The sequence below is a fragment of the Molossus molossus genome, unplaced genomic scaffold (genome assembly GCF_014108415.1).
Source record: "Molossus molossus isolate mMolMol1 unplaced genomic scaffold, mMolMol1.p scaffold_m16_p_1, whole genome shotgun sequence".
Lineage (NCBI taxonomy): Eukaryota > Metazoa > Chordata > Mammalia > Chiroptera > Molossidae > Molossus > Molossus molossus.
Window position 1 is genome coordinate 210338187 of NW_023425344.1, and position 27421 is coordinate 210365607.

The following is a 27421-nucleotide window of genomic DNA, read 5'->3' on the forward strand; positions in this document are numbered from 1 at the left end:
TCACTGCCGTCTCTCCCAGCTCTGGGCCAGCATGGCCCAAGTCCTCGTGCTGTTTTTGTATCTTCCTTTGGTTTAGAGTTCTGCTAGTATGTTTGAGACTCAGGAAGGATGAGCGAGAGGCAGAGTAGCTCTGAGCTCTTGTCTTCCCCCCTGCAACATCCCTACAAAGTCTGCTAGAGAAAGGGTCCGCATCTGGGTAGTCCTGATTCTTCTGTCCAGCCACTGACCTCGGGGCTATTTAATTTCACGGTGGGATGCTCAGAAGGAGGACATGGCCTTGGCCACTCTCATTCCAGATTGGATAACTTTGTCCTTTACCATCATCCTTTCTAACTTTTCTCCTCCTTACCCCCACTGCCCTGGAAGCTTCAGATACTAAAACGTAGCTCCCCTTCTCAAACAATCTGAAAAATCTTATTCTGATTATGTCCACAGACCTACTAACCTGAAAGCGAGTTTGATGCACAAGTAACTGATAATAAGCTGCTTTTCTGCGTACTTTTTCATAAGTTCCTAGAATTGGCTGATAGCTCGAGAACCAGAGAGGGAGGTGTGCCTCTAACTCCCTCTGCAGGGCTGTGTCTGGTGAGGGTGAGAGAGCAGGGCTGGCTGTGTCCTAGGGCAGGTCACCCGACTCTGCCCTCGTGCAGTTGACTAGGCCCTTCCTTTCAAATATAGTGACGATTAACTTGTGACCATAGATCTGAATATCCTGCCTCCACAAAATGGTTCATTCTCTCCTCTGTAGAATAGCCTGTACGGGTATTTCAGATTTCATACCTCAATGAGTGATACATACATTTTACAATCAGTTTTTCTAACATTTGTATTTTGGGACGATATATGTGCCATTCCTTGGTGACAGTACTAACATAATCACACACATCACAGGGCTCTTACACTCACACATGTTCTTATTTCTCAAGACAGAGAATCTTGTCTATAAGTTGTTGAGCAACTTCCTCATTATTTTAGAAAGTGTGGGGCCCAGTGCCCAGCCAGTGTGACTAAGTGGATTGAGTATCATCCCTTGAACTGAGAGGTCCCAGTTCAATTCCCGGTCAGGGCCCATGCCCGGGTTGCGGGCTTGATCCCCAGTCTAGGAAGCAGCCGATCAGTGTGTCTCTTTCACATTGATGTTTCTCTTTCTCTCTCCCTTCGTCTCTAAAAAAAAAAAAATCAATAAAAATATGTTAAAAAGAAAGTGTGGGACCCAGTGACTTAACAGTTCAGATTCATGTAAGGACATAGAAAGGCTCCCCATTGTCAGGGGCGAAGCTTGTTCACTCTGACCCTTCCCGGACTTTGTGAGGTTTATAAAGCTATTGTGCGAAGTGGCCGTTGTTCACTTTGGTCTGTTGGATTGAACACAGACCATTCGTTTGTGATTTGACCTGTTTATATTCCTCCAAGACACTCCTTTGTTGACTCCATCCGGACATGGCCAAGGATTTGGGTCTTGGAGCCCGTTAACAGATACATTCCTGCGGTCAGGCTGCGTGGCCCACAGTGTGCTGGCGCTCACTGCTAGTGCATCTCGGGGCACAAGCCTCAGTGGAGTGTGCGACCCGTCCCCGAATAACACCGCCTTGTTCCACGTTGATTTGTTAGAATGTTAATGAGAAAAAAAAAATCAATTTCCGGCTGGGGCCACTGTCTGCATGGAGTTTGCACATTCTCCCCATGTCTGCGTGGGTTTACTCTGGGTACTCCCACGTCCCAGAGATGCACACATGAGGTGAGCTGCTGTGTCTGATTGTCCCAGCATGAGGGAGTGTGGGGCGTGTGCGTGTGAGTGGGTGGGTGTGAGTGTGGTGACCCTGTGACGAAGGGCATCTTGTCCAGGGTCGGTGCCCGCTTGGCACCCCACGCTCCTGGGACGGCTCCAGCTGACCGTGACCTGGAACTGGAATAAGCAGGTTGAGAAAGAATTATCTTATTTTTATTGATGTTTCCTAAATGTACGTATAGCTCACATTTATTTCAGTGTTTCATATGACAGGCATTTTGGGTCTTGATTTGGAAGTTTAGCGATATATTTGTGACCAGAAATATGCTGTCAGAACTTAACTCTTGTTGATGTCAATTAGCTATGGTAAAATTGGTGTCACTGTATGTCGTTTGGATTAAAGCCGCAGTTTCCAAGAACCTGGTGACGATGTTAAATGAGGACCTACTGTAGTAGTACAAAGCATGTTTTTCTCTGCGAGGTCAGTGAGAGGGTTGCTAATTCATTGCTTTGAAAGGCGATGGGAGAGTCACTCTATGGTCTGTGGGTTTGCCGCGTGGCCTGGGCGTGCATGAGCCGCGCTGAAGGTTAGTGAGCGGGAGAGCTTCTCCTCTGAGGGGTTTTTGGTGTAAAAAACTAACCGAATGTGGTTTGCAAGGATTTGTCTTGCATTTGTCAAGAGTAAGGTAACATTCTCTTCATCTGTAATTTATGTGACCCTTAGGATACCCGTTTCTGTGAGGTTTTATTAGAACATAATCACTTATGGCTAAAAACATTTGGACATGCAACTGTCTTAACCATCCTTTTGGCTTTGGTTTTCTTTCTTCAGCAGATGTTTGCAAAAGAGTGTATTAAATACATTTAATTCTGCTGTCTCAGCCTCAGAAGTCTTTATCATGTAGATTACTTTAATTGGTGTCAGTTACCATCAGGAAAAGAACCCATTATGCTTTTATTTTCTAGCACACAAGGAAATGTTCCATCCTAAACAGAATATTAAGAAAGGGGGATGTAGTAAAGATTTTGAAAATTGAGCTAATCGTTTTATTCTCCTCCTTTATACGTTCTTGTTTTTATTTGACATTAAAGCTAAAAGTAATCAGAATTCTGCAGAGTTGAACAAGAAAGAGGTGACTGAACAATTTTGGATGACAGTTGGTACCCACTATTGTTTCTAGGTCACCCAGTCCATTGGTCTTCATTTGAAGGAAATGTCTAGGAAGTGCCTAAGATTTGGAGTCAGAAATCCTAAAATCTCATAAACCACTGTTAAACAAAGTGCCTGGCATGATTTTATATAGCCACTAAAAATGTGATTAATAAGGAAATGTCAATGCATGGAAAAACGGAGACCACTCTCCTGGCTTCATAGAGCTTATGGTCTAGTAGAGAAAGACAGAAAATAAATGATCCACAGCAGTTCACATGATAAGTACTACAGAGAAAAATAAAGCAGGAAAGGGGCAATAGGGAGTGTAGGGCGAGGGGATGATGTGGCATTTTACAACCGTGTAGACAGAGGAGGTCTCACCCAGAAGGTAACATGTGCAGACAGACTAGGGGGAGCTAAATGTGGATTTTGGGGAAGAGCAGTCCAGCCAGAGGAAACAGCAAATGCAAAAGGTTGGGAGGAAGGCACATGCCCAGGATTTTAAAGGAACATCAAGGATGGATGGAAATGAATGAGGGGCAGAGCAGGGATGAGGGCCCAGATCACAGAGGGCCTGATAGACCACTGTATAGCTCTTACTCAGTTTAAGATGGGAAACCAATGGAAAGTTGATCAGAGAAATGACATGACTTATCTTCTAGTGTAAAAAGATCATCTGATTATTACATTGATAATAGACTGTTGGGGGTGGGTGGAACGCAGAAGCTTGGTGTGAGGTAGATTCTGGATCTATTTTGGAGATTGGGCAGACAGGATTTGCTTACAGTTTAATATGGGATGTGAGAGAAAGAATTGTCAAGGACACTCCAAGGTTCTGACCTGAGCTACTGAAGAGATGGAAGAGTCGTTTGCTGAGAGAGAGAACAGAGGAGCAGATCTAGTGAAGAAGAGCATGAGTTCAGTTTTGGACGTGTGAACTCTGAGGTCACCTGAGTAGAGATGTAGAGGATGCAGGCCGTGTATATGAGTCTGAGGCTCAGAATGAGAGCCGGGCTAGAGGTGCAAATGTGGGAAGCAAGGCCGGAGGTCAGAACCGAGGCAAGTAGGTAAGGGAGCTGGCCTGTTTTATGTGCCTGCTGGAAACGGGCAGCCTCAGGCCTATAGGAGTTGGTCATAACCAGAAGGTTAGAAGCCGGAAGGTGAATCCCCACCCTAACTAGAGCCTTTAACTGAGATCTCAGGACTAGTTCACTGTTGGCCTGGGTTCCTTCAGGAGCAAAAGAGCCCTCCTTGGTCACGCAGCCATGCCAGTACTACAGGAGAAAAACAACCAAGATGGAAAGTCCTCCCTGGAGATGTGACCAGATCCCTCTGAAGCAGTAAGTGGGTCATCAGGTGTCTGTTGGGACCAGAGTTGCCTGATTCTTGCCCTTGGAGGATGGTCAGGTGCCAGTGAATGGCCAGCACCTGATGACCTGCGAGCCCTCCGCAACCACTCTGGTGGTTATAATGGGCCATGGAGTCCACTACACAGATCGCTGCCTTTTCTAGTGAATTAAGGAGCAGAAGCATTTTCAGTTATATTTTACCAAGTGAACTATTGCCGTGTAACAAACTACTGCAACTTAATGGCTTCACATAATAAAACTTCTCTTAGTTTCCTGGGGGTCAGAAATTTAGGACAACCTAGCTGGGTAGTTTCGGCTTAAGGTCTTTCACAAAGTTGTAGTCAAGATACTGACTAGAGCTGGAGATTTTCCACCTCTGGGAGGCAGACTCACATGGCTGGCAGTTGGTATTGGCTATTACCAGGCTGAGTTCCTCCCCACGGGCCCCTCCCAGGGCTGCCTGAGTGTCTTCATAATTGCTGTGGCCAGCTTTCCCCAGAACAAGTGAACCAAGAGAGCGAGATGCAAACCGCAATGCCTTTTATGACCTAATCTCAGGACACCACTGCCACACTCTGTTGACCACATGGACCCGCTCAGATTCACTGTGGGAGGAGAGTACAAGGGGTGAAAGCCAGGGACCCATCTTGGAAGCCAGCAGTCATCACCATCCTTGAAAATAGGGAGAAGGTTCCTATCTTCTTACTCCTTTGTGTCTGCTCTGAACACCGCTTGCAGCTATAGGAGCTTGGTCACTCCGTGTTATCTGGGTCCCCCATCACCAATCTGATCCACATCTCTTACAGGGCTCCACCAAATGATGGGGCTGTTTCTCTAGTCATCTCTAACTCAAGAAAGTACCTTAGGAGACAGTAGGCAAGGCAAGTGCCAACACAAGAATCCCACCATTGCCATGGGCATTTGCCATTTTTCCCACTGATTTTTTTTTTTCAGGTGCCCTGTGAGCTCACCAAATACAATGGTGTGAGGTGTTACCACTGGCCGAGTTGCACTGTTCAGGAGCCTTTATTACATGATATGTCTAGGATTGAGTTTGTAATACAAATTCTTCCAAAGACCATTTGACCATTTAAGACCCCGGAGTATTCCCTCCTTTTAGCACATTTATTTAATATATACTTCTTGTATGTGTGTACTTAATGTCCAGACATTTCTCACATGAGCAAATTGCCTAAATACACTTGTGAGATGGTAAATGTTATGAAACTGAAAACAAGGGTACAATAAAATAATAATTTAAGGGTAATTTGCTAACAACTGGAGCCCCTGCACATTGACATACCGTTGTGTAGTACCATTGTGTAGTAATAATACCAGACTTGGTGTTTAAACACACTATTTGTCGCTCCAAGAATCACTGAGACAGTTTTCTAGTTCTCATGGTCTTTAATTATAGCTTTTCTAAAACCTTTTTTTTTTTTTTACTACTCCTATGTCACTGGTTTACAAATTATAAATCATTAACTTTTAACCCTCATAAAACATCCGGCAAACTCTTACATCTCTGCTCTTTATGCAGAAAAACAATGAAGTGTTCAGAGAAAACAATAGAGGTGAGTTGGCATCGCTGAACCTTGCTGTTCTCGGACTTCCATTTTTCCAGACTGTCTGCTGAATAGAAAGATGTTGGGGTGGATAATAATAGAAACTGCCTTGCAGAAGTGATCAATGAATTGAAAATTTTGAGGATTCCTGGGTCTTCTCCAGTAAAGAGAATCCACTGAATGCCCATCTCGGTAAAAGCTCTTTTCTCTCTGGAAGGTTATGTGGACGCCACAAAGAAGGCCAGCGGGCAGCTGGGCAGGACTGAGCCATCATGTACCAAGTCCCCACACGTAGGACCTGGCCTCTGTTCGAAGGTGGAGATGCTCACTCTCGTCAGTGCCCTGGGGATGCTCACCCTGAGACTGATTCGGTACTAACTAGAAAGCAAGGAAGTAGAGCCCACAATGCTGGCTTATTAATGTGCCAGGAGGAGCCTTCATCAGAGAGACCAGATGTACTCAAAGTCCATATAATCAGCACAGCAAGGCCACCACAAGAAGCCAATCATAATCAGAAACCATGTATTAAGTTGTCCTGAGAAATCATCATCACAGAATCTAGAAATATCTCTAGTCTGTACGATCAGTTCCTTGTCTCCCTGAGGGTACCTGGGAAGCGAAGTCATAGTCCCAAGGTGGTTTGGTGAGTGTGGAATCAGGCTGAGGCAGGCTATGTGAGGCTAAGTGGCAACGGGTTAGCTTCATGACTTTGTCTTGCAGAGGGAATGACTTTCCCCGAAGGACTGAATTACTCAAAGCCAAATGCCTAAAACTTCCCTTTTCTTCTGTAGGGCACTTGGATAGGTGTGGGAGTTATCTTTAGCTACTTAACAAAGTAGCCAATACTCAGCAGCTTAAAGCAACAACAAACATGTTATCCCATGTGGTCTGTGGATCAGGACTATGAGTGGTTCTGGCTCAGGGTCTCTCAAAATGTTGTCTGGAGTGCAGTCATCTGGAGGCTGGACCCCGGAGCCGGGAGTGCTCTTCACTGATGGTCCCCCACGTGGCTGGCAGGCTGGTGCTGGCTGTTGGCAGGAGGTCCCAGTTCACCGCCACCAAGAGCTCCCTCCCTGTTGGGTTGCTTGAGTGTCCGCACAGCATGGCAGCTGGCTTTCCCCAGAGTGAGTAACCCAAGAGAGAGCAAGGCAAAAGCTACAGTGCCTGTTATTACCTGATTCGAGAAGTCACACGCTGTCCGGCTACTTTCTATTTGCTGGACGTGACTCACCAGGTCCAGCCTTCACTCAAAGGGAAGGGAATCAATTAGGCTCCACCTTTTGGAGTCTCAAGCAAGTTGTGGACGTTGTAAAATCACAATAGCTATCACCTACATTGTCTCTGTAATTCCTTTTTTTCTACATTTCCATAGCTGTCTAACTCCTCTAATCCATGTACTCTTTATATACTTATATTATTATATTTACAAATATAATACACACAAACTAATTTTATGTGTAGTTACATATTTTATGTATTATATGCTTGTATACAATATAAATATTAATGTATTTAGCTTGTGTCCAAGCTCTTCTAGCAGGATAACTTTTATGCGTCTTTATGCTAATTTGCATACACCTATTCTGCCACCTTACTAGCCAGGGGAACCAGGAAGAGTTCCTTGACCTCCCTGGCCTCTGTGTGTGTCCTCATCTGTAAAATAGGCTGTGACAGGACCTACCTCATAAGCTCCTTGTGAGAATTAAGTAATTATATGACAGCACTTAGAAGAGTGCCTGGCACACAGAAAACTTTCAGTGATGTTAGCCGTCAGTCTGGCCACTGAGGCCGTCGCAGAAACAGTTTGATCCAGCAGGTGTCGCTAGCCCTCAGAAGGCAGTCCCATGTTCTTGTTCCCAGTGGCAGGTAAACAAACGTCATAGTTGTCTTCCTGGCCATGTCACAGGCCCACACCATCCAGGAGCGGTCCCAAGGATAGAGAAAGAACCATTTCAGGCCTGGAAGGGACCGGGGCCAGCGGCCTCTCGTTTTCCCTTCCTCCTTGCTATGCTTGTTGCTCCTCTGAGCCCAGGTTAATGCCTGGCAGAGAGGGCTTGTGTGGCCATAACATGTTTAGTTTGTACTCTGAGTCCTATTTATGTTTTGTTGTTGTTCCTGATTTTTTTTTTAGACTGACCTTTTGCAGAAGAGTACAATATCCAAACAGGGAAGTGACCTAGCAGAACGCTAGGGAGTTCCTTCGCCTCGTGCATTTTTATTCAAGGTTGTTCCCAAATTTTATTTTTAAACATGCATTTTTCCAGGGTGTACACTGGCCACATCTGATCTGCGTTGGCATCGGACAGATTCGTCTTCCTCTCAGGCCCTTGTGCTTTTGCCAGTGCCTCTTGAGCAACTTGGGCTTAATGAATAGATTTTGTCTTCATCCCAAGCCTATTCGTGATTTATAACAGCCGGGTGTTTGCTGAAAATGTATTGATGAGAAAGTTAGAATTGGTGCTTTTTTCTTCTCCTGAAGCCACTTTAAGAGGAAGGCTATACCTAGTGGAATGCACGAGGGTTGTCTTGTGTCAGGTGGCATTTAGCTAAATATAGAGTCCAGGAGCTGGGAGGGACCTGCCGAGGTCATCTGTGCCCTCCCACCTGCCTCCCCATCTGAATGTCTCGAGCGCTGTGTTAGCCGGTCAGTAGCCACCAGCCACACACAGCCGCCGAGCACCTCAGCTGCGGCTCTCCATGTGGAGATGCGCTGTTGGTGGCAAAATACACGCTGGGTTTCACAGACTTACAAAGCCAGGAATGGACAGCGTTTCATCCATCATCCGAGATTAATGACATGTTGAAATAACAATATTTTGACATATTGGATTAAATAACATATATAATTAAAATTAATTCCACCATTTTTTGTACTTTGAATACTAGAAAAATGTAAATTCCTTATGTGGAATTCCGTGGTCCATATTGTATTTCTGCCCGCTTCCGTAGATCACGTGGTTCTGTTCGCCGTGCCCCCGGGGCAGACTGTAGAGCCTGTCTCGGTGACTCCTCTGGGCCTTAGTCATTCTGGCATCTGGTTCTTCTCCACATCCCATCTTAACCTCTCCTGCTTCAAGTCGAAGACTTCCACTTCAAATAGTTAATTGTTCTTGTCCCTATGAGCTCTCCACTGGAAAGGAGTCAAGCATCTCTTTATATTGTTCGATTGTAAGCTCAATGACCCCATTTTCTTTCACGTTTTGACTTTGTCCCCCTTTTCCAGCCCCACCCAATATTGCTCTCATGTGGGCCTGACTAATGCAGAGACAAGTAGAAGGAATTATTTCCACCACCAAGTGCTTGAATGGTTTTTTTGATACATTACCTCATTTCATCCTACAACACAAGGAGGGCAGATGCTCTTAGTAACACTCTTGACTGATGAGGGAGTTGAGGCTCAGAGACATTTAGTAATTAATTGACCAAGGTTCCACTGCAAATTAAGTGGCAGATCTGGGATTCGTGCCCAGGTTTGCCTGACTCCAAAGCCCACATTTTTCATTACATTACCTTGCCCAGTACTTTTCTCTGAATATAACCCCGTAGTCCTGAGAGGCTACATGGCTGACGCATTTGCAATTTAAGGTCAGTGATGCCTCTGGAGTGTATTCTGGTACGTTTGTGCCTTACTAGAGTTGTGGAGCCCTCTGCCGAGTTCCAGAAGGCCCTTCGACCCTGCAGACACTGTGTGACAGTCAGCAGACTGCCTGTCATCTGTGGGCCATTGAGGTCTCCAGGTGTCAGGAATGACTTTTCTAGAAGGGAGCTTTCTTTCCTGTGACCCCAGGTCCTGTGGATAACTACCAGCCCCCAGAATGAGCTACTTCTCAGAGGTCATGCATTGTTTGCCCAGGTTTACCTAAAGGCAACAAGGTCGTGTTTTGATCAGAAGGGATAAGAGGGATCCTTTGGAATGTTTTCAAAACAGATCTTCAGGTGGGTGAACCTTGAAGACATACAAAGTAAACCAGCCACAAAAGGACAAATACTGTGTGACTCCACTTATATGAGGTACTCAGAGTAGTCAGAGTCACAGAGACAGAAAGTAGAATGGTGGTTGCCGGGGGCTGGGGCGAGGAGGGGATGGGGAGTTATTGTTTAATGAGCACCGAAGTTTTGTTGGGAAGACGAGAAAGACCTGGAGATGAATGGTCGCGAAGGTTGCTCAACATTGTGAATGGACTTAATGCCACTGAACTGTTCTCTTAAAACTGGCTAAAATGATAAATATGATATTATGTATATTTTACCACAATAAAAGTAACCAAACAGATCTTGTGCACATAGAGACAAAGAGCTGGCTTCCGTGTGTGACCAGAGGGGGAGCCCGGGTCCGTTGCTCACTCGAGATGTGAGGTCCTGTTGTTTGCTGGGCAAGGTGCAGGCTTACTTCACAAGCATGAGGGGTCCTGTTTTTATCTTGACAGATTTCCCCATCTAAGAAGCTTTATCAACTTCACTCAGATGCCTTTACCAGGGTTTAAACCACCTTCCCACAGATGTCTGGAGGTGGGGGTGGGGACAGGAAGCAGCCTTAGCCTCAAGGTCTCCAATATACGGACCCTTGATTATACTTGCTTTTTTTAATAGAGATTTTCTTATTACTTATCTCCTCCTCCCCCATCCATCTGAGGGTGTGGCTAGACTTAGCTCAGAAAAAAACAAAAAACAAAAACCAGGGCTGTAATTCTGTAGTTGTAACCCCTTGGAGACCTAAATGAGAATTAGATTGAGGATCCGGACATCGAAGAACATTTGTTCCGTGTTTCGCTGAAGTCACTGTCCCTGACAACGTGAGGTCAGTTGTCCAATCCAATGCATGGGCTGATTTGAGAAAGTTCAGCCAGGGTACATAGATTGCCACGCGAGTCCACAGGCATTCTCTTCAGTGTGGTGTTCTGTGTCACTGTGCCGGTGTTGACTTATCTGCCCTGTATACTTTCCTTTCCAGGAATCATTAACCAATGGCAACAGGAATCCAAGGATAAAGTGATTTCCCTCCTGTTAACTCACCTGCCTTTGCTGAAGCCAGGAAACCTCGACGCAAAAGTAGAGTATATGAAACTGCTGCCCAAAATCCTGGCGCACTCTATTGAACACAACCAGCACATCGAGGAGAGCAGGCAGCTGCTGTCCTATGCTTTGATACATCCGGCCACCTCCTTGGAAGACCGCAGCGCTTTGGCCATGTGGCTGAATCACTTGGAGGACCGCACATCAACCAGCTTTGGTGGCCAGAACCGGGGCCGCTCGGACTCTGTGGATTATGGGCAGACGCACTACTATCACCAAAGACAGAACTCCGACGACAAACTCAATGGGTGGCAGAACTCTCGGGATTCTGGGATTTGCATCAATGCCTCCAACTGGCAGGACAAAAGTCTGGGGTGTGAGAACGGCCATGTGCCTCTGTACTCCTCCTCATCCGTCCCCACCACAATCAATACCATCGGAACCAGCACAAGTACAAGTAAGTCCCTGGAGGCCCGTTAGCACAGTCTGGTTTGGCGACTTGCTGTGTGTGGCATGTCCTGCTGGGAATGTCTGCTCTGAGCACCGGTAACCCCGGGAGAGAAGGGCTGATTGGAATTGGCTGTGGGAAAGGGATCTTTGGACCCCATCTCTGTTGCTCTTTTGACTCTGGAAGGATGAAATGCTGGGCTTGCAAAAATGATTGATGATCCAAATTTGGGTTACAAATAGATTAAAAAAATTTTTAAACATAAGAGAGCATAAGTAGTGAGAAAGAAGGAAACTTCCTGTTTCCACGAACAAAAATGCCTTTCACGCAGGTGTCTTTTACCCCGGGGTCTTTGGATTTGCCAAGATGCTGTCATGTGTGATTTTCCAAACCTCATTCTAACCCATAGTTAACCAGACAGTCTTGTGGGCTTTGTGCATTTTCTCTTTTGTTTCCCTTTTTCTTTCTTTCTTTTTTTTCTAATTTCAGCCTGGAATGTTCCCTCCCTTGCATTTCCTGGTGTTACCCCCGGTTGTTGGGGGCACGTTTCCTCCTGAGCTGGGGAGCAGGTTTGCTAACTGAGAATGCTGCTCTGCGCTGTGGCCTGGGGTGAATGCTGTGGCCGCCTCTCTCGCTCGCTCGGTCTAACCCCTTAGGAGAAGAGGGTCAGGACCTGCTTTGCAAGGTGGGGGTGGGGTAAGCAAAGGACAGCTTCCTGCTCTTTTGACCATGAAAGCAAAATACCTTGCCAGCAACTGGGACTAAGGCCAGAGTCTTCTCTAAATGCCACCGGTGCTTCTATAAAGTAGCAGCTTGGGGGAGGGGGTGGCCATTGAGCAGAATTCTGTGATGCTAGTTTGCACGTGTCTGTGAATACAGTCTCAGTGCCGAGAGGACTTTCTCGGGGGAAAGTTTTTGTGGTTAGAACGTACATGCCTGTCAACATGCGGGAACCCCCACCTAAAAGATAGGAGAGTATTAAGAATTGGGAGTGACAGCTTCTTGGCCTCTACCTCCACTTGCATCCTTTGGCTAATGGGCCTTTTAAATGGCTTTCTCAAATCTGGAGGAGTGTTGCATTATAACTACATTAATTGAAACAGTACTTTAGGGAAGCAACCAAGGAAATACTTAGGATACTGCATTGATGATGCTACAACATGAGATTTTACATGCTTTCTTCTGTTTTTACATTTAGACATCAACAACTTGAACATTCTGAGAACTAGGTGATGCTGCAACATTCATTTATTGTATAGGAGGTTCTGGTGACAGTCTTTTTCACAGACTAGTCGTCTGGGGAATGGTTTCACCAGCCTCTGTGTGACGAGCGATGGCTGGGACTGTTAGAACAGACAGTGCTGCTGGGATGACAGCGCTTCTTGGCCCAAGTTTCCTGGGTCGGCGACAGAACCTAGTGATTGTTACAAAGCCCTCTGAAAGCGGGAGAGACTCCATCTGAGCCCCTTGCCCTCTGCAGTCTTGGTCTTTTGCATTGTAATGGTTGAGTTGGATGTCATTCGCCTTGAAATTTGTCTTGGGTCCCCACATTACTGTCTCTAATAATTGACACACCCAGGGTTGGGTCTTGACAAGATCAGTACCTGAGAGAGGATATCACATTGTAGTTACCAGGTACTGATATGTTTCGTTGTGGCCACCCAGCCTCACCAGGTGGAGGAAATGTAGCGATGACCGTCATGGCCTCCCAGGTCTTCGGGTCCCTGTGTAGTACTTGAGCAGAAAAGGACTTGGAGGTTTAACAAGATAACTAGATTACATGTCACAGGAAGAAGAAAGGGTTTGGAGCCCTGCTCCAAAGCAAAGAAGATAAGAGTTCAGATCTCTCCTCCGTAGATTCATTCACCCTTAGCGCACGTCAGCACGTGTTTCAGCAGTATTACTCTTTAACAAAACATTAACGTCATTGCTTTTTTCCCCTCTGCATTGTCTGCAGAGGTTAAACTGTGTTTGTCAAAACGGCAAACCCTTGGGTCATTCATTCACTCATGCGCCCTGGAGAGGCAGCTTGTCAAAGTGGGAAAAAACAAGGACTTTGGTGTGAAAGCGCTCCTGGGTTCAAATCTCAGATCTAAAATTTGTTCACTGTAAATTGGCCAAGTTACTTGATTAACCTCTCTGAGCAAGGTCCCTAGCTGAAAGTGGGAACACCCATGATATCTACCTTCAAGGGCTATGCTGAGGGTGAATGAGATTATGCATGTAAGTGCCTAGTCCTGGCCAGAGCTGACAATAATAAGCACTAAGTGTCTGCAAGTGAGTGAAAGGGAGAGACTAGGAAAGACAATGAAGAGCAAAGTGCAAACACTGACACACAGACTCTTGTCCTCATTTGCATCTTCTGAGGTCACCCGATGAAAGCACTGGTCCTGAGCCCGAGCCTCAGAGTGGCCTAGTGGGCCTTTGGGCCATTTCACTGCAGTAGAAAAGGGCTTAGACTTAGGCTTCAGGACCTCCTCTACTGCACGGAGAGCTGCATCTCTTACTTCTGCAAAGTGGAAGAAATGCCTGCACAAAACAACCTGGTTATAAGTAAAGAACTAAAATCAATTAGTACTTCAAATTATCAGCCACATTCATGAAATGTAATGAAAAGAAACTAACCACCCCTTACATAGTTTTTCTTTTTTCTTTTTTTGCATTTATCTTCATTTAGAGCAGGAGGGAGAGAGGGAGAAAGAGAGAGAGCGAGACATCGATGTGAGAGAGACACATCGAGTGGTTGCCACCCGCACGACCCAACCGGGGCCGGGGACAAACTGCAACCGAGGTACGTGCCCTGATTGGGAACCGAACCCGGGACTCTCTGGTCCACAGGCCCATGCTATAACCACTGAGCCAAACCGGCCAGGGCCACAGTTTATTTTTTTAACTTTGGTTGCCTCCATTAATATTTTATCCCTTTGGTCACTGTGCTCCAGCAAAATGCCTTAGCATTTGTGGCCTTGTCCCTGTGTGAATTCTGAATCATTCAACTGCCCTGCAAATGCTTGCGTCCCATCTACTAGATGTTTAGCACTGTGTTCGAGTCCACAGGGAGATATGGAAGCTTACGGCAAGTATTTTCCCTCCAGGGAGCTTATAGTATAAGTGGAGAGAGAAGACATATCCATCAGCCTCATAATTAAATATTAAATGTTCCATTTTCCCCAGACTTTTATCCACAGAAATTTTATATAACAACCCATGAGTTATATAAAAATGTAGTTAAAAAGAAACTCTAAGCTCTGCCGCAAGGCAAGAGAAGGTTTAAGCTGAAGGGGGGGCGGGGTCCATACTCTAAGCACACTGAATGTAGGGAATGGAGAAATCCTTGAGAACGGGAGGGCCGGGGAGCCCTGCGGAGGAAATGGGCGGTGCACTGGTGCACATTCAGAGAGGAGGAGAGGGGAGGCAGTGAGGGTGGGGCTCTGCACTGTGACAGAGCAATGGGGTTGCAGTGCAGGCAGGTGGTAGTGTGAGGAGGAGTGCGAGGTTCACAAAGGAAAGGACAGTGAGGAAAGACAATAAAACTAGACCAAGGGAAGGGATCTGAGAGCCCTAAAGAAGCCACGCATGCCAACATGAGCATGGGAGTGACAGGAGCAACACTGGAAGGGGTACTGGTCTGCTGACAGACAGACAGAGAGTGAGTGATGAGTGCAGAGTCTGTGCAATTCAAAGCCTCAGGTGTAAGGTAATATGAGTAGCAATCACTGTGGAGCAGAGGAGTGAATACTAGGCATGGTCTTAAATGGAACGATTAGGATTAGGATTCAGTGTTGGCTTGGACATACATTATTGATTCGCGTATTTGTTCATTCATTCACTTAGAGAATGTTCAGTGAGCTCCAGTATATGCCTTGCCTCTCGGGACATGCAGTGGACGAGACAAAGTTGCCCTCTCTCGCGGAGCTTGCCGTCTAGTGTATATAAATTACAGTACACACGTGAGTTAGAGATTAAGTGACATGGAAATAAGACAAAGGGTAGGACCAGGGGGATCAGACCCTACCTGGTGAGGTGGTTCTAGTATTAAGTAGGGTGATCAGAATAGATCTCATTGAGAAGGTGATGGGCGAGCACAGACTTGAAGGAGGCGAGGTGGTTAGCCAAGCGGTGTCTGAGGGAGGAGCAGAGAAAAAGCTAGAGCAGAGATCCCAAGATAGAACAGTGCCAGCCTGTGTGGGGAAAAGCGAGGCCAGTGGCTGGAAGGGAGTGAGTAAGACAGGCAGAGGTGGGGGTTACGGAGGTAATAGGGAGGGACAGATCCGACAGGGCCTGTAGGTCATTGCAAGGACTTTGACTTTTGCTCTCAATAAACCAGGAAGCCTTTGGAGGATTTTTGGCAGGTGAGTGATATGTTCTGACTCACATTTTAAAGGGATGACTTTGGCTGCTGTATTAAGAATAGATTATACCAGGGCAAGGACAAAAACACAAAGAACAGTTAAGAGGCAATTGCAATACTCTACCCAAGACACTGATGACTCAGACCAAGATAGCAGCAGTAGAAAGGGGCAGGAGAGACAGGCTCAGAATCTAGATATATTTTGAAAGTATAGCCAGCAAGATTTCCTGACAGAATAAATGAGGGGTGTGAGGGAGAAAATTCAACAATGGCTCCATGGGGTTTTGCTTATACAACTGGAAGGATGGTGTTGCCATTAACTGGGATAGGGAAGTCCCTATTTATTGAATAGGTTTAGGGTAAAATTGGAAGTTCAGAGTCATATATGATGAGTTTGCATGTCTGTTAGACAATCAGATGTCTGGTAGGCAGTTGGATTTATGAGTATGTAGTTGGGAGGAGAGGACTGATCCGAGATAGACATTTGGGAGTTACTAGCACATGGGTGGTCTTTAAAGCTATAAAACTCATTGAGATTACCAACATAGAGATGTAGATAGAGAAGAAGACAAAGGACCAACCCTGAGCACTTCAACAGGAAGGCTGGAAACAGAGAAGGGAGCAGCAAAAGACCACTAAAGTTGGAAAAACATCAAGAGTGTGTGTATCTTTCAAGGAGAAAAGAGTGATCAACTAAATAAAGTGCCACTGATAGGTCAAATAAGATGAGGACCAAGAATTGATGAAGGAGGGATATTAGATATAAGTAGGAAGTGCTTCACACATGATAGACACTTAAGGGATGGAGAAAGTTGTAATTCCAAAGAGATAACAGGCAAGATAGGGAAAGAAACTAGCTACAAGTTTGATTCTGGGTATATATTGACATTGAGAAGGTGCTGGAACATTGAGGTGGAGAAAAATGTTTAGAAGGCATTAAAAATAGATGATGGAGCCACACAGAGTTTTTGAAAGAAGGGATTAAAATAAGAGAGAGTAGAAGGTAAAAACCTAAGCCCTAATATGAGAAGTCTATTAAGCAACATATTGAATAGCATCAGAAGAGAGGGAAGAATGTATTTTCCATACCTCACTACTCGGGAGTCTGACTACTGAGAGCAGGAATGTGCAGACTGTGCCCTAGCTGGTTTGGCTTAGCGGTTAGAGTGTTGGCCCACGGACCTGTGAGTCCCAGGTTCGATTCCAGTCAAGGGTACATACCTTGGTTGCAGTTCATCCCTGGCCCTGGTTGAGTCATGCAGGAGGCAACCAGTCAGTGTGTCTCTATCACATCAATGTTTCTCTCTGTCTCTCTGTCTTTCCCTCTTTCCCACTCTATCTAATGATAAATAGAAAAATATCCTAAGGTGAGGAATAAAAAAAAAAAAAAAAAAAAAGAATGTGCAGATTGTTCATCAGAAACCCATAAGCCTGGGGGACCAAAAAAGGCCAAAGTACTGGCTGTCACAAACTGTACACAAGCCTTGGTGAACTTTGACTCAGCCATCACAAGCAACTCCAAACATAAGGCACATAGAACCTGGCTTAGTATCTCTACGTTTGCTTCCTGTCTGTTGCTGAAAAAGTAACCCATTCAGGAAAAGAACAGGTCTCTCCTGGTTTTCTTAAGGGCCCACAGCATTCTCTGTGTGGTGGTCAGTGCCACCATCCTTACCCCCAGCTGCCTTTCTGTAACCATTTTCTACTCTTCACTAGCAAACTGGGACCTGGAAAGACCTGGAAGTCATTGCACTACTTGATTTTTTTGTTAGCATTATTTACATTTGGATTTGAAAATATGTGCTGACCTTTGCTAGCAAACTCAGGAATTTTGAGTAACAAAAATTATTCCAAAATACTCTATTTGATTAGCTCCCTTCTACAGTCTTCTGGTACAGCCCGGAACCTTAGTGTTTCTTTTATTAATGTCAATAGATTTTTCTGATGATAAAAACAATACATAGCCCTGGCCGGTTTTGCTCAGCGGTTAGAGCGTTGGCCTGCAGTCCAGAGAGACCCTGGTTCAGTTCCCGCTAAGGGCGCGTTCCTCGGTTGCAGTTTGTCCCCGGCCCTGGTTGGGTTGTGTGGGTGAACCACTCAATGTGTCCCTTTCACGTTGATGTTTCTCTCTCCCTCCCACTCTGTCTGAACAAAATATCAAAAAATGTCCTCAGGTGAGGATAAAAAATAAAAATAAAAAAAACCAATACATTAAAAAATTTGGTACTCTAGATCATTAAAAGTAAATGAACAGCGATAGTATACAAGCACATAGTGTTTATTATATGCTGGGTGCAGTTCAAACCCCTTTACATAAACATTAACTCATTTCATCCTCATAACCCCATGATATGGGTATTATTGTTATCCCCATTTGACAGAGGAGCAAACTGAGGCACAGAGCAGCTAAGTAACTTGAAAGATCGACAAAGTAGATGAAGTGAGGTTTGAACCCAGGCTGTCAGGCTCCAGAGTCTGGCTCTGAACTCAGGGTTAGGTGCCTCTTCCTCCTAATCTCATCCTCAGAGACCGGCTCAATTAGTAGCATGTTTTTCTCAGACCCTGGATTTGCGCCCACAGACCTGCCATCCTCTAGCATCGGTGTTCTCCATAGCACACAGATCTAATAGCTGCCCAGCTGCTGCCCTGTGTGACTCCCTGAGGAAGAGGCGCCGTTCCTGTGCTCACTTTGCAGTGACCTGTACGCGTCCATGTCAGGCCTTCACAGTCTGTGTCTCAGTTTTCGGTTGACTTGTCCGCCTCTCCTTCCTGATTATAAACTCCTTGGGGTTGTGTCTTTATCCTTCCTCCCCAGCCTAGAACACAGAAATGCGGGAGGTGGCAAATCCCTGGCGTGCATTCAGCTGCCACTCTCCCAAGGCCGAGTGTCTGGTGGATAAAGTCTGTCTCTTGCCAAGCCCAGCGTGGCCGCATCCTCCCGATGTGCCCCTGGAGGCAGCCATGGTAATGCAGTGAGAGATGGCATGTGGCCTGTCTGCCCACCCTGCCGTAAACGTTTGCTGGATGCTGGGGACTTAGTCAGTTCCTGGGCTGGCTAGGCAGGTGTGCATGAAGGTAATGGATTTCCAGAATAAACGAGAAAAGTGTCTTTGGGAATTCATAAAATATTTGGTGATAATATTGGTCATGTAGCCTTCTGTCATAATCCTCCTAGTGACATTTATTGTTACCCTTGCTTTTTTTGTGACTTATTTTACCAATTTGGTCTCAATACTAACAGAGACTATACTGTGATCTTGATTGTAGAGGTAGGTATATGAATTTATACATGTGATAAAATGCCCATAGAGTTACACACAAACTCATACCGACAAAATTAGTGTGTACAATAACTGCTGAGGTCTGCCATCTTGTTTAATTGTATTGTGCTAAGGTCCGTTTCCTGGTTTTGATAATACACTATGGTCATGTAAAATGTCACCTTGGGGGATGGGGTACCCTCTGGATGTAGTCTTTTTGCAATTCCTTATAAATCTATGATTATTTCAAACTTAAAAGTTAAAACACAAAAACTACAGGAGCACCCAGAGCCTGAGTATTCCTTGACCTTTGGTCCTTGTTCCTTGGCCTTTCTGGGGGGTGGAGGGGTCTGTCCATTTGAGGAAAGGATGGCCGCTCAGCCCCAGGAGCCACACCGGAAACACCGCCACTTCAGCAGGCGAGGTGCGGAGTGGGGGCCACGTGGGGCTCTTTCAGGAACCCCTGGTCTGAAGCTGGAAAAACCCTCCCAGTCCATCGATCATCCAGGGGCAGCCCAGGCCAGCTCTTTTGGAGATACCTGCTGGGCTCAAAAAGTCCTTCCCTTTTTCTCTGCCCTTCACATTTTCTTTCAGTTCCACCAGCCTCTTCAGACGTACTGGAGTCAGACTGCAAAGAACCGTCAGAGCACAGAGACTGGAGGGAAGGAGAGAGGCCATACAGCTTTAGGCAGGCTTTGCCCGCGGCCCCTGGGAAACTGAAAAGGAGACTCTGATCCCGTCTCTCAGGCTGTAGACCATCCCCATCCTAAGCCTTTGGAGACTCTGGTATCATTTGGAGTTCCTTTTAAATGTTCGTGGAATTATTTTGTCTTTTACCAGCGGACTTTCTCAGTGGAAAATTTCTCCCACCAACCCCCCACCCCAAAATCTAGCCAACCTGGCATGTAACTGAAAAATTCCGTTATTTCCTTAACCCCTCACTTGCTCTTCAAAGAGGTAACTCTAGTTGCTTTGCTTCCTTGGAAAAGCATTTATAACAGCTGGCATGATATATTTTTAGCTTCAGCTTCCTTCCCCTTTGGGGAAAACTTTTTTTAAGTATGCCACTGGCCTTCCTGACACGACACTGTGAGATGGCTCAGCGGTGCCTTGGGGGAGCCAGGATTGCCACCGCTCATTCTCCTCCCGTCTCCACCAGTCCAGTGGTCTTCGGACTGTGCTCTTCCTCACCATGCCTGGTGCTGGTTTCTGGGGCTTGGGGAAGAACAGTTGGACAAACACGGTCGTAGGCAAGAAGTCTGTTAGTTTATTGTGAGTTGGTCGATCCCACTGCTTGGGAAACGTCCAGGGCCTGCATGGGCTACATGCATTTGGGGTCATGAGGCCGAGCCATCCGTCCCCTCTCCAGGAGGATTTTTTTAGACGAATGACAGCAAGGGTTATTAAATACCAGATGAGCTACAGAGGAAGGCAGCGGTGTTTCCAGTTCTCTGCCATACTCAAAAATTGAATCGTTTCTGGCTGGAATAAATAGCTTGCATTGGACTCGCCTGGAAGAGGGGCAGAACAAGGAGGAGATGGACAGGATGGCTTCTTTAAGACTTTGAGCCCTGTCATCTTATGATTTCTGTTATTTCACAGGGTTTAGTATCACAGTCTAACAGTGCCTGCTCCACAGACAACTGGACAAGGGATAATCTAATCTTGCATTTACTTACTTTTTCCTTGTCTCACTTTTAAGATTTGCAGGGACCAACTTGGGTTACATAGAGGAAAGTGGTATTATGAATGTGTGTGTGTGTGTGTGTGTGTGTGTGTGTATCTTTGATGTCTTTAATAGCAAGCAAATTAAACCCTAAATTTCATGGTTTCAGGTGAGGGTAAATCTTAGTGGCAGCAATTACTGTCAATTTGGGATATATTTTATAACTCTTAAATGCTGTAAATATTATTCCTGCCATCCCCCCTCCCCCCGCCCCAGTCCTCAATATTCTATTAGGTAAAATACGGTTTTAGGAAATCTCAGGTGTAAGCCAAGTAAGAGAGGGTGTAGAGAAAGGGAAGCGAGGTAGGCAGGGGGTTCCAGAATCTGGCAAGTGCTAAGGAGGATTTTTGTGGATGGGAGAAAGGCTGAAATTCCCAGCACACTCTGGGGTGATCATTCTTCACCAAACATTTGGATCGTTTCCACTGACAAATTCCATGACCAGAATTAGAGAGCAGACGCATGAGAACAAGGGTTCGCTTCAGAGATTTGTTTCACAGCCAACCTTTCCGAGATGCATCCTTTCGGAAAAGCCCAGCAAAACCCTGCAAAGCCCAGCTTTCTTAGGAAGCTAAGAGGTTTATTTCAGATTAGTTTATACTTTAGTTTTCTCCTTTGCACAGTAAGACACTGCAACGCAAAGGGAATTCTAAGGCTGCAAGTGGCGTTGTAGATAGTCAAGTTTGCGGTATAAATGATGAGCAGACTTGGTCAAGATCAAGAACATGGTTTTGAAGTCAGATGACTTGGTTTTAAATTCCAGCTTCACCAGTAACTAGGTATGTGACAATGGACAGATTACTTCGCCTCTAAACCTCTTTCCTCATCTAGAAAATTCAAATTAATTGCAGTGGAAGTCCTCTTAATTGACATGATCAGGATGGGTAGTTAATGTGTATATTGCAATAGCCATTTCAAGCAGGGAATTATTTTTGAAAAGGCATAAGACCTTATATGATTTTAACTTAAAGCATAAGTACTGTCTCTAGTAGAGTTATGACCCTTTCTTTGGGCTCCTGACTGTGGCTGTTCTGTGTCTTTACTGCATAAGTCACATCCTTGATGCATTTTTGTCTGTGATTTCTTTAAAATGGAGCAGGAATCTGAAGACATTTGCAAAAACCATCTGAGTATAGAATCTTTCTAAATTGTTCTTTTTTTCTTTTTAAAATTTACCTTGTAGTTCTCGCACACTGGATTCAATGGTAGATTTTTAAGAAAAACAATGAATATTTCTAAAGCTTGTAACAAAGTTTCTGTGCAGTTAACTTTTTTTACAATCCATATGTCATCATTGCTGTCATACTTTTTAATATTACGTAGTTTCCATAATTAGCACACTGGCACCGACAGGCTTGGGAACAAATTCAACTAACTCTTGGTACACCTGCAAGTCAGCTGGTGAGAGCAGAAACACACCAGTAAATGACATTGGATGACCCCTCAAGAACCTTTTCAGGCCTCTCAGTCTATGCTTCCATGGTAGAAAATCTTCAGTTCACAGTGCTTGGGTGATGAGTATTCTGTGCTGTGGTATTGGGGTGGGCGGATGAAGAATGAAATGCCAAGCAATATGCTAGGCTAGTCTAAGAGAATTGGCACCTGCCAAAACCAGAGGAGGTCCTCCTGCTATTCTCAGCATTAGCCACACACTCAGTAAGAATATTATATGATTTTGGTCCCCCTCATTTTTTTTTTTGATCCTCACCCGAGGACATTTTTCCATTTTTTGTTCAGATAGAGCGGGAGGGAGAGAGAGGAAGAGAGAGAGAGAGAGAAACATCGACGTGAAGGGACACATCGAGCGGCTGCCACCCTCACGACCAACCAGGGCCGGGGACAAACCGCAACCAAGGTACGTGCCCTTAGCGGGAACCGAACCCGGGTCTCTCTGGACCGCAGGCCAACGCTCCAACCGCTGAGCCAAACCGGCCAGGGCGGTCCCCCTCATTTTTAAAAGAATGCAAACACCGGTGACTGCTACCTGGAATGTGGATCCAAGACGCCTGGCAGGCAGGGATTGGGGGGAATCACTTTTCACTCTGTCCTTTGGAGTGAGAACCATGTTAATGCCATATTATTACCTATTAAAAATAAAAGAGAGAAAAAAGATATTCTAAAAGAAAAGACAGGGTAATAATATACCCTGGAGTAGTATTAATAAGGGTACTCTCACGAATTCCTTGGTCTGTGCCATTTAGAAAAAAAAGAAAAATGGCAGATTACAGGTAAAGATCTTGGTGATGATGCAACTCCAGGGCATGTGGAATCCAAATGTGGATTTTTCTATTCTTTCTGCACTTAAACATAGGGGAAAAAAAGAGGGGTCAGCTGATTCAGTTTCCTGGTGCCGACATTGCCGGCCACTTGAGAGCCGCTCTCATGATGGGACTCTTTGGGAAGAAAAGGGACTGTTTGAAGGTTCTTTGTTTGAAGAGATCTGAAAACATTCGGCAGGTTAGGGTCTTATTCCCATACCACTGCGTCAAACATTTCTACAGTCGGAGCAGGACGTGCAGCTTTGGGCACCTCTCTCAAAGCTACTACACGTTTTGGATTAAAAAAACACACACAACAAGTTTTGCTATATCCAAGTTAAAATCAAGTTAGATGTGTATCTCCTAGTCCCAGTTTCCTGAGAGTCTGTCTGCAGCAGTGGGTAGCTGATGCACCCAGCTTTCTCAGTGGAAAAGGGGTGACCATGGCAGACATACGAAACGGAGCACACTCTCCGAATCTATCACTAGTCTCAAGGTGGGAAGCACCCAGAAGGAGACATATACCATCTACAAGCCTCCTGTACACAGTGCTGTATTTTTAAAATGTTGCTGGAAATGACCTTTTTTTGAATCAAATAATTTTTCCATTGACTAAAACTATGATTAGGGGTATAAATTGTCTTGGTTTTTTAAAAAAAATTTTCATTGGCAGGAACTCTTAAAAATCAGGTTAAGGCCTCAGCTCTGGAGAATCTCTGTCAAAGTTAATCTATGAAGTATTTTAAAAGACCAAATATTGAAAGGATTTCATCAGGTGATGTTATTTTGCAATAGCTATAACAGCGCTCTGATTCGTTAACTGGAATTCTGTAGGTGACCGTCTTGGCTTTGGCTTGCTGTTTTTAACAAGTCCCATTTATATGGCTTTGGGTGGGCAGAGCAGGTGGCGGCTCTCATTCCCACCTCCGGCTGTTCGTAAACGCAGAGTGAAGTCTTCCTGAACCCTTCCAGGAGCTGGAGAGAGAGCTTGATGAGGAGAGATGTTGACGCAAGGGCTTGGCTAGAATAAAGCCTGGGTCGCGTCCACTGGCTGCATTGGGAGAACGTTCCAGCCTGCAGCATGCTGGGACGGTTGGAGGAATTTTGGAGTAGTCATTAGGCCTCTAGGAGATAGGTTCTGAGAAAGGGAATTATTCCCATATGTTCGTCGTTATCCAAGGAATTATTCTGTGCCTGTGATACTGTTATTAACTCTACCGGGTTTAGAAGGATAATTTTAATATCTCAATTCAGTGTTTATTCTGAAAGTCAGAGCTTACTGCACTGCAAGTACCATAATGGCATCTTTGGGTAAAAATGACTACATCTGTATGTTTGTTTACTTTGGGCAGTGGAGCTCCAGATTCACCTGGCATCTCAAAGCATTGTGTGCTTCACTCCAAAGTCAGAGAGTTTTTGATTCCCAACAGTGCCTCTGCTTTGACTATGAGGCCGACAATGTGACTGAGACCAGCCAGCCCCTAAATCTGCATCTGAGCTGCAGATCCTAAATTCAACGCAAGCCTTGCTGCATAGCTCGCTGTTGTTCAGGAATGACTGTTTTCAGTACTCAGAGAAGGTAGATGTCCTGCAAGCAAATGGTGTGTTGCTTGAGGCTTTCTTTTCAAGCCTATGAGATAGATCTGTGCAAAAGGATTTAAAGGTCCCGGTTCTTTTCCTAATTTTCTCTTGGTGATTTTCTCTCTCTGGCTAGACAGCTGCATAATTTGTATTTGCTTCTAGAGTTATTCTCCTGCTCCTCTTCTCCAGCCACTCCATCTGTATGCAGTTCAGAGAGCAGGCTAATTATGGGGTGCCGGAGAAGCAGTTGCTCAGAGAAAAGCTCTTTAAGCGCTTGACTGGGATAGCTCAATGCCGGGGTCACACTCGTGACCACGTCCTCGCTCACGTCTCCATGTCTGCATGTGAGCTGCCTTCCATCCTTTTGCAGTTGCATGAACAAACTTTTTAGAAAGGTCAACACAAGAAATAAGTGCTTTTTCTTAAAGGACAGAGCAAGTAAAGGATTCCATGTTTACTGCTTGGGTCTTTACACTGAAAAATAGTCACAAAGTGGCCAAGAAAAAAAAGATATGTTTCTATCCTTGACCAAGGCTTTTCATCTTTGGCCGCCTCTGTAATGACTTAGGAACAAGAAGCTTTATACACGCAGGAGTCAAACTCTCAAACTAGTGTGATTCAAGCAAAAAAAGGCTGCTGATGTTCCCTGACCCAGAAGATACTTTTGCCAGCAACGTCATCATATTGGGCAAATGGTTTACTTCGGAGATGTTGACCACGTGAGACCACTGTGCCACCCTCGGTGGTACAGACTTAGAGAAAGGAAGCAATTGCTAGGGTGGTGCACTTAAGAATCCAGACTTTGGGAAAGTCTGCTTCTCCCTCTTTTTAATCAATCAGTGCAGACTCAGCTCCTTTGAATCTTCAGCCTGGCAAAGATCTGAATGGACTTTTGGCTCAGCTGTTGAAATACTAGGGGAAAACTGCTTGACACCTAGATTTCTCTTCAACCTAAAGAATCTATAGAATCCCAATGTCAAGTCTGTCCCGTTGGAACCTGAGTGAAATGCCTACCTCAAGTCCATGATGGTGGTGAGGATTCCACTGGGAATCCTGTCTCTAAACCCATCACAGAGTGGTGTTGGAGTCTTTGGTGCTGGGGATGTTTGTTTTTCCTCAGGTCCTGACTTTCCACAATTGCCCCAGCTTGGATCCGCCTCCCAAATCTAGCAATGGGTGCAGCCTGGTTTCTCGGATTGAAGGGGGAACCATATAATTGACTCCACACTTCTCAACCTTCCGTCCTTTGTTATACTCTGGCTAGTTCAAGAACATGTGCTGGTAGCACAGATCTGGTAGGGTTACTAATGCTCTTGATGGCAGAATCAGTCTAGAAAGGTCTCAGATATCAGGTTGCAGTTCAAAGCACATGCTTTGTGGAGTCATACCAACCTAGGTTTGAATCCCACTGATTACTGGCTATGTGACCTTGGGTAAATGCCTTAACCTCTCTGGCCTTGATTTTGCATATTAAAAAAGAGTACTAATCATCACCCATGATTGATTGTGAAAGTCCTCTCTGGGTCTAAGTACGATCTTTTGTTGAAGACATCCTTCCTGGATCCTTTTATCTTCCTACTCCTGGCTGCTCCTGTTACCCTCAGCTTGCCCTCCTAGTCTAAAAACGTGTGCTCCTTCAGTTCTAGGTAATTTTCTCCAATTTTAAAAATAATTTTCACTCATTTATTTTCTGTCTTTTCTCTTCCAGGAACTCCTTTTAGTTGTACAATAAGTCTTTTCTATTGATCCTCTAATTTCCTTAACCTTTTCTCTCCTGCTTTCAGTCTTTTTGTTCTATTTTCTGGATGATTTCTGTAACTTTATCTTCCAAACTGACTAAATAATTTTTAATCTCTGCTGGGACATTTTCAAATTGCAAGAACTCTCTTGTTCTTTGAATGATCCTTTTTGTGTTGCATTCAGTTCTTGTTTCATGGGCGAAAAATGTTTTCTAACGTCTCTGAAGATATTACAGTTGATTTTTGGAGTCTTTTTCTGCTCCCTTCTTTGGAGGTTTTTTTTCTCTCAAACAAGAGTTCTTTCATTTAAGAGGAAGGCACTAGAACCTTGTGTGTGTGAATTCCATCACTGAGAGATTAAGTAGGGACCTGGCCTGATTCTTTGCTGGGGACTCACACATATCACCAGCTATAATCTTTTTTTTTAATGGATTGTCCTTTCCCCTAAAGGAATCCGTCTCTCCTGCTGGAAGATACAGACCTGGTTTCTAGGGTTCTAGTGCCGTTCAGAGAAAGGTGCCAAGGTGAGACTCACCTGATTGTGTAGGGTGGGAGAGAGAATCTAAGTGTCTCCCCGTATTCTAGACATACTTTCTACCAAGCCTCCTATGTTCGGCCCCTCTCTGCACCTCTGCCTTCAGAGGTACCTGGTCTCTGAGTCCTGAACCTGTTGGGAGTTCTGCAGTGTGAACTATCATGATTTCCCTTGCTCTGGGAATGCATGCTACCTTTCTATGGTCTACTTAGTTATCCCATGTCCTTCTGTTCCTAGTTTCCAAAATTTTGTTGACTTCAGTGGTAAGCTGATCCCACTGTCATTGCCTCTCATCTCTCTCCTGCATCCTTTGTCATGTGAGTTTATGCCTTTGCTGTCATTTTAGTGAGTTTCCTGAAGGAACCGAATAACATCTGCATAAATTGAAAGTCTATTTTAACTTACTTGTTGAATATAGATTCTAAGAGGTCAAGGGTGTGGTTTTGTTCACTGCAGTCTTCCATTGACCAAAATACTGCCTAACATATTGTTAGACGTCAAGTAAATGAATGAAAGACATGTAACGTAGATCTCTTTGTACAATGTCTATAGCCCGATAAATAACTCCCTTCGTTATCTTAATCTTTGAGGATTAAGGTAGTGAAACCAAATTTTATGCTACTGATAGCCATTGATGTTAAATGGGGATAAATCTGTTAAACTAATATCTTTAATGGGGAGTATCTGAAATATCTTTACCTCCTATACAACTCC

At 44.9% G+C, this 27421-nt stretch overlaps 1 protein-coding gene across 2 annotated transcripts in view; it reads left to right on the forward strand.

The window, feature by feature from the left end:
• The first annotated feature begins 10749 nt into the window (after window positions 1-10749).
• Window positions 10750-27421, forward strand: part of SAMD4A (sterile alpha motif domain containing 4A) — an 80071-nt gene continuing 63399 nt past the window's right edge. For both annotated transcript variants that reach the window (XM_036266869.1, XM_036266878.1), the window contains exon 1: window positions 10750-11266. In XM_036266869.1, the coding sequence (XP_036122762.1) occupies window positions 10855-11266 (412 nt within the window). In that variant the 5' untranslated portion in view covers window positions 10750-10854. The remainder of the gene's footprint in view (window positions 11267-27421) is intronic.